Source organism: Eptatretus burgeri, chromosome 15, assembly GCF_056783735.1.
Source record: "Eptatretus burgeri isolate ZD-2024b chromosome 15, Ebu_testis_v1, whole genome shotgun sequence".
Lineage (NCBI taxonomy): Eukaryota > Metazoa > Chordata > Myxini > Myxiniformes > Myxinidae > Eptatretus > Eptatretus burgeri.
In genome coordinates this window covers 58,736,293-58,744,217 of record NC_140975.1, presented here as the reverse complement: position 1 = coordinate 58,744,217, position 7,925 = coordinate 58,736,293, and the positions used below count along the sequence as shown (strand labels likewise).

The 7,925-nt window shown below is 40.5% G+C and overlaps 1 protein-coding gene across 1 annotated transcript in view; it reads left to right on the top strand.

Moving 5' to 3' along the window:
* Nucleotides 1-7,925, top strand: part of LOC147012277 (uncharacterized) — a 126,175-nt gene that overhangs the window by 26,157 nt on the left and 92,093 nt on the right. The window contains exon 2 of the mRNA XM_085856376.1: nucleotides 1,318-3,327. Within this exon, the coding sequence (XP_085712502.1) occupies nucleotides 1,365-3,327 (1,963 nt within the window). The 5' untranslated portion in view covers nucleotides 1,318-1,364. The remainder of the gene's footprint in view (nucleotides 1-1,317; nucleotides 3,328-7,925) is intronic.

The following is a 7,925-nucleotide window of genomic DNA, read 5'->3' as shown; positions in this document are numbered from 1 at the left end:
GATTAAAAGTGCAGATTTCTTAAAAACGTTACGTACTTCCTAACGACCTTTGATGTTCTGTATGCTAAATCCAAACTGGCCTTTGGAATTGATTTTTTTATATCAAAGGGCTTGGTAAACTTATTCTATGGTTATAAAATCAAGCTTATAGCTACCAGTAATTTTGTAGCAGCTTGGTAAATGCAATTTGTTACGTACTTCTTCACATTTTTGACCCAATCATGTAAGTGAACCTAAAAACTGGTATGTAGTAATGATCTATATTGAAACTTGCCATTTTAAATCATCACTTTATGCAGAAGTAAATTGCTATTTAAGATGTTCTATCAGATGCATTTCAAATTTCTGGAATAAAATTTTGTAAGCTTCACTATGACTGGGGGAAATTTTGCAAAATCTGAGATTTTACACATTTGAAGGTCCCAATATATGCAGAAGGTCATAAGAAATGTACTGTTTTGAGGAATTGTTCTATTCTTACGTATAATGATACATATCAAACAAAAAATGCATTTTCAACATTTTGGACAAGATATACAATCATACATGTAACCCATTCCTAAAAGATGAGCTATAGAAATGAAAAAAATAGCCTGTGTTTGGATAAAAAACATGCTTTGTAAGCAACTATATCCATAGGACCCATAGAAAAGTACACATTTTCTGAAAGCACAGACACTTGGGCATTATATAACATTAAGATTGTTTATCTTATTAAAACTGGGTTCAATTTCTAAGCTTTCTCCTCATTTAGGACCACAGTGTCCACAATACCATGCATGCTACAAGCCTAACGAGAAATTCAGTTTGATTTACTGCTCGGAGGATTGGCACAATAGCTTAGAGGTAGGTTCACTCGTTGCTGAGTCACCTCGCTTGCGTTCGAATGTTGACCCAGCTATAAACTGTCATCCTAGTGCATGGCGAGGCATCAGTGTTTTCCGTTTGTGGACATTAAAGATCTCAGTGTCTTTTTCGAAGAGTAAGCGACTTATCACTGGCACCCTGAACAAATTACAAAATCCTGCCGCCTTCAATCATCAGAGTGAGAGTGGTGACCCGTCCACCATTGGTTATAGCCTTGAGACGTTTCTTGACTTGTGATGTCCACTTGAGATTTGCAAAGACTATTGGCCTCTAATTATATTTCTGTTAGTTTTCATTCACTGCTTTATTAGTGCTTTCTTTTTAAACGTAAGGATGCAAAGTGAGAAATTTAATCGTAATCAGTTAAAATCTACTTGGACTTTGATAAAAATGTATCAAAGTAAAAAAACGTTTTCTTCATTTTTCTGTTTTTGTTTTCATTTCTTGCAGGTGAAGGTGTTTACGGCAATTCTTCAAATTGTTGAAAAGCCACAGCAATGACATCTTCAACAAACTTCTCCAACTGGGTGACTTTTGAGGATGACTTTGTGGTTTCGGTGCCAAACAGCTCAGAAGAGGTGTTTGGGAATGGTCATACTACAAACGAGAAGGAGTTGGACTCGAATAAGACTGACCTTCTGCTCGATTTGAACAATCCACCTGTTTCCACCATTGCTCATTTCAATACCACCAATGATTTCAACCTTAACTTCTCATTTTCTGCCATTTGTCAAGCTAAAAATGAAGCAAAAGGTTTGTTGGACCTTTCACAACCTCCATCCACGATCACTGCCGTTGACACCACCGATGTTTCTGGGTACTCTCTGTTTTCTACCAGAAATATTGACCCAGGACCAGAATTTAACTCAAATAGGTTTGATTTTCCAAATTTGGACAATTTCCCTTCTCCTAAAGTGGTAACTGTTGACACGACCACCGATGATCTTTTGGGGTCTTCATTCAATGGAAACAATGAATTTTCCTTGCAAACCTCACACAACCCCACAAATCCTTTCTTTAATAGCATTCATGAAGAGGTGCCACTTTCTCCAATTAATCCTTTCCGATCATTTTTTGAAAATGCAACGAAAGAAGGCACCTGTTCAGAGACTCTGTCTTTTGTAAATGCAGAAAAATTGACCAATGGAAATGAACAAGTACATCACACCTCAGCGGACAGCCTTACGGATTTCCATCGAGCAGTACCTCAAACAGAGCTTTTTGAAAGTTTCGAAAAAATACAGATTCCCGGCGGAGAAGAATTTGAAGATAATGTTTCTGTACCAGCGTCTTTGGACTCTTCAGATATTTCTGAACAAGTTGTAGATGACCAAGCTGTAGATGGTTGGTCCTTAATGCTTAGGATTCCAGAAAAGAAAACCAAAATGTCTTCAAGGCAGTGGGGACCGGTATATGTTACACTTTCCAAAGGTTGTTTGCTTATTTATTATGATGTTGGCTTGGAAAAACCTTTCAAAAAGTTCCCGTTACAGTTAGGCTATGAACTTTCTGAACCGAGGTTGGAAAATTTTAATGAGATGGGGAAGATTCACGCACTGAGAATTGAATGTGTATCCCACAGAGAAAAGCGCAGATATCCCTCCAAGATTCCACTAATCAACACCGAGTCGAGGACAGAGTTGCTTAAACTTGGCACCACAAACTACGAAGACTTCACACGATTTATTTCCGTATTTCAAGATGAAATGATGACTCTTCCCACTCCAAAGGACAGTTATTCCGTGTATGCAGAAGAATCTCTTTCTATCGAGGTTTCTGACTTCTTTCGAGGTGTTTTGGCAAAGGACGGCAGCAGCTTGGTGAAACGCATCACGACAACGCGGATCTACATACTTGCTTTTTTGTCGGGCAAACCTGAGTGTACGTTGGGAATAAATGATGTTGATATGGATGGCAAAGAGTCTGTGAGAAGAGAGGATATTGTCCCAAACTCCACAGAAAAGTGGATCAAGCTTTTCAATTGCAAGTTTCACTCATGTGCCAATGTTGAAGCTTTCAAGAAAACCAAAGCCATTTCTTTCAGACCACCAGATGCCTGCCGCTTTGAACTTATGCACTTTCAGACAGACGATGACGAGATGAGCCTTCCATTTACAATCAGGCCTACGGCTCTGGTAAAAGGAGCCTTTATTGACTTGCAGTGTTGGTTGGTGATGTCGACCTTACATTTAGCAAACAGAGACCAGTTGCGTCTCATTCCTTGTGAAGCTGTTTCAGTACGTTTCCCCGTGCCTGACGACTGGATCAAGATCTTCCGTACAGAAACTTTCATCAAACAACGTTCGCTCATGGCCAGAGTGAATCGCAGTGCTAAGTTTGGTTCTACTACAGCAACGGGACTTGAACGTGTGATGCGCGTGACAATTGGCAGTGCCAAGTATGAGCACGCCTTCCGAGCAATTGTGTGGCGTATAGAATGTCTCCCAGACAAAAATGCAGGTAGGCCTTTGTTTTCTGTTGTTTTTATTGGCGTCATGTTAAGCTTCAAAATGTTACCAAAATTAACTTTGGAGTTGCAATATATATGTTGATTGTGATTTTCATTTGTGAACGAGGGCTCCATAGAAAATATATATATTTTTCTAATGTACCTAATATTTATTGGATGAATCAAGTCATTATCAAAACGTTTGTAAAGCAAAAGTGTTTGCATTTCTTTTTCTTACAGCACTGTTCATTAAGTCATAGCACCCTGTATAATCATAAAACCAACTTTACTAAAGTAGCAATGGGTCCTGCTGGAAAGCCTCTTGTTAGAACATTTGCATCACTCATGGGTTTTTCTAATCCAGACGTTAAGACACAACATCGAGATGATGGAGGGAAAGGTATCAATGCAAAGGCAGTGGAATGTAAAGGAACAGGAAGATAAGGGACATAGACAAATGAGCAAAAGGACAACCAGCCAACTAGTACCCCAACAAGCTGGGAGGCGACATGGGTGGTCGCTATATAATTGCATACTAGTCGTACAGTTTTTGACGGATCGGGCTGAAAATTTTTGACAAAGAGGTTGATTATAGTGTGCATAAAAGCACGAATGCCCATTTTTGATTTTCGATTTTTTTATATTTTTTAGGATTTTTCAAAATTTTCAAAGTGCCATTGCTAGGCAACAGTGGCATCCGTAGCAACGGTGCTCAAAAGCATACAACTAGATCCTGGTATGAACCTACCAGTCAAGTTTCATCAAAATCGGTTGACTCCTCTGGCCTCCAGAGCTGTCCATTACAAACATACAGACAGACGGAAAACCTGAGAACAAGTCGGTAGGCGACTTGGGTGGTCACTATATAATTGCATACTTGTCATACAGTTTTTGACGGATCAGGCTCAAAAAAATTGACAAAGAGGTTGATTATAATGCGCATAAAAGCGCGGAAGCCAATTTTTTATTTTCCAATGTTTTTTTTTTTTTTTTGGATTTTTCAAAAATTCCAAAGTCCCGTTGCAAAGCAATGGTGGCGTCCATAGCAACTGTGCTCAAAAGCATACAACTAGATCCTGGTATGAACCTACCAGTCAAGTTTCATCAAAACCGGTTGACTTCTCTGGCCTCCATTGCTGTCCATTACATACATACAGACAGACGGAAAATCTGAGAATAACGGTAGTCTAGCGACCACCCAATAAGAGATCTCCAAAGGATATTACTAAGAATCAGGATCTAAAATTAAGACAGTGTACAATAGTTGTGTGCATTTTCACACGTTTATAGGGAAACCGGTCTAAGACAGATAGACATGGCCTCATTTCCTCGTGTCATCGTTGCTGCTGTTGTAGTTGTCATCACTGTTGGTTTTCACACTCGTATATACTTTTATATGTTGTTACGGCCCAGGGTTCGAGGTTCGCAATGAGGGGAAGCGCTCAGATTCCTCCTGAATGTCTGTTCCTGAAGCCACCAGCTGTGGATAACTCCGTGGCTCGGCAGGATGCTAATCAGCCACGAATGCCAATTGCTGCCGCCAATCCTAAAAAGGGTTATCACTACTTCCAGTGTTACCTTTCCATTGGATGGCAGCACCAAGGGGAGCTCGTGCTCTTGATACGTACTTTCTCGATCTTACCTTGATCAGATGCAGCTGAGCGGAGCTGCCAAGTATGCACCAGCTGACGTATAGAGCCAATCGGTGGGGTAAAAACTTCCCAGCAAACACTACGTGCGGATTACGCTGAATCAATGGATGAAAAGATGCCTTGAGCTGGGCACCTTTACAATCACAAGCAATTTATTTACAGCAAGGGTGAGGAAAGGTATGTGGTGCAGCAAGCAATGGTATTATTACAGGGGAGATGCTTACAGCTGGAACAAGCAAAAATTGGTGAGGTGCGGCAAAATAAATAGAGTTGTATACAAGGGAAGACACAGGGCAGAACTTTACCCGTCTAATTCTTCAGTTTTACTGAAGTTAACATGACAGGCACCATCAGAAACACTCGGAGGAAAGTTAGATAGCAAGAAAGATGAGAAAAATATCAAGTGGTTGCGGCCTCTCAATTACCAAGCGGGGATGACAAACCAGTGCGGCCCATTTGCTGAGGAGGGGGGAAGGAGAAAAACTGATGGTGTCTAAGGTGCCTGGTCTGAGGAGGTAAAGTGAGGGTGTGGTGAGGTGCAAAGAGGATACTTTAAAAGATGCATATCAGTGAGGCCGCCTTGAATAGGATGACCATTCGGAACGTTCCTGGATAATTCGAGAGCTCTTTTAAGAATATGCATCCACAGCAGAAGAGACGGAAAGAAAGAAGAATAACGAGTAATGAAATAACTTAATAAAGTTTAAACAAGTCTGTAAGTGTCGATGCTAGTGGTTTGGCCCTATGACTGTGCTTGATCTGACGTCTGGATATCCCGCTCACCCAGCGCTCCGCAAACTTCGTTTCACGTCCGCTCCGATCCTTGAGCCTCGCTCCACTGCTCTGTTCCGCCTCGCCACCAATCCAAGCTGAATCACGAGCTCCATTGAACCACAAGCACATGCTCTTTCTGTGTGGAATGCATGGCTCTTTATATTTACTTGGTGAGGGAGGAGTTTAGAAGTGAATCCGAACGGGTTGTATGAGTTTTCCAGCACCCCCATTAGTGTATGGATGATTACTATAACGCTGGCCCTGCACACGCGAGGATACGGCCACGAAGATGGCCACATTATGTTCTGGGCTTCCTCATGCAACTGAGCGCCACACTTAATATGGCGCTTGCTGGGCGCGAACTCGTGCTGAACACCTAATGGTGACTGTAATTGAGCGGAGCACTCGGGCTATTGACACGATGTTGAATGGAGTTTAGTGCACACTTGCGCTCTGAGTTACATGCCTGAATGCCCAGATCCAAGTGTCTGTAATGGTACGCAGTGCCCATGGTTCCCTGTGACGCCAAAATGTGGTGGTGGATGTCAGTGGTGATTGTGGTTGAGGTGATGGCAGCGGCAGCATAGCAGTAAGTTTATGATGTGGTAGTGGTGGATGTATATATTTTTATATTTCTTCATTTTTTATATATATATATATATATATATATATATATATATATATATATATATATATCTTCTTCTTCTTTCGGCTGCTCCCGTTAGGGGTCGCCACAGCGGATCATCCATTATGATCCGCATAGTGATTTGGCACATGTTTTACGCCGGATGCCCTTCCTGACGCAACCCTGGTCGCGTCTTACGACACAGGGATATGGTACACCTCTTTTAACCGGGGTATACACCGGCCCAGTATACTGGTACTCATTTCGCCGACCTCGGAAGGATGACAGGCTGAGTCAACCCCCTGGTGTATTAATTCAGTGGCTCAACGGGGCTTGAACTCAGGACCTCTTGGATCCCAAGCCGCTGCCCTAACCACTGCGCCAACACCAGGCTATATATATATATATATATATATATATATATATATATATATATATATATATATATATATATATATATATATATATATATATATATATATATATATATATATATATATATATATATATATATATATATATATATATATATATATATATATATATATATATATATATATATATATATATATATGTACGGTGTATTAAATCACAAATGCTTTGTCTCTCTGTTTCTCTGTCTCTCTGTCTCTTTCGCTCTTGGGCTGTGTGGCCAAGGCCGTTTTGAGGCCAAAGTGACCCATATAGCAATTTTTGGAAAAAAAAGACAACAAAATGCTTGACTTTCAGCCCCCATTGTACTGAGTCCGAAACAGGCTTATGGATTTGGTCTTGATTTTCACATGCGTGCATTTGTGCGTGCTTGCGTCCGCAACCATATCTTGGACATGTATGGACCAATTTTATTCGTACTTGGCACAAAGACAACAAATGATGGGAAACATAGGCATATCATTTTGTTTCACGATGCAATCAAAGATGGCTGACTGACAGCCATTTCAGTTGTAAAAAAAACCGGGTGTCAATCACGTCCTCAACCATTTCTCGGACATACATTTACCGATCTTGTTCAAACTTGGCGTACAGATAATGCATGAGATCTTACATGAGCACATCATTTTTCTTCGGGATGAGATCGATGGTGGCCGACTGGCGACCATTTTAGTTGTAAAAAAAAAAGCCGATGTTAAACACGTCCTCAACCATTTCTTGGGCATGCATTTACCGATGTCGTTTACACTTGGCACACAGATAAGGAATGATGCCTTACATATGTATTATGCACATCACTCTTTTTCGACATCAGATCCAAGATGGCCGACTGATGGTTATTCTGTTCCTTAAATGCGTCCCCAACCATTTCTCAGACATACATGGTCCGATTTTGTTCAAAGTTGGCACAAGCACAGTACATGATGGCATACACATGCACGTCACTTTATTTTGCGATCTGATCAAAGAGGGCTGACTGGTCGACTGGTGGCCATTTTAGTTGGACATAAATATTACTAAAAATTACTAAAACAATGGGGGCTGTGACATTTTGTCTTTTTATACTTGTTTTTAGTGCAATACACTTAACCTTTATAAAGTCCATGAAATAATTTAAATTGATAGA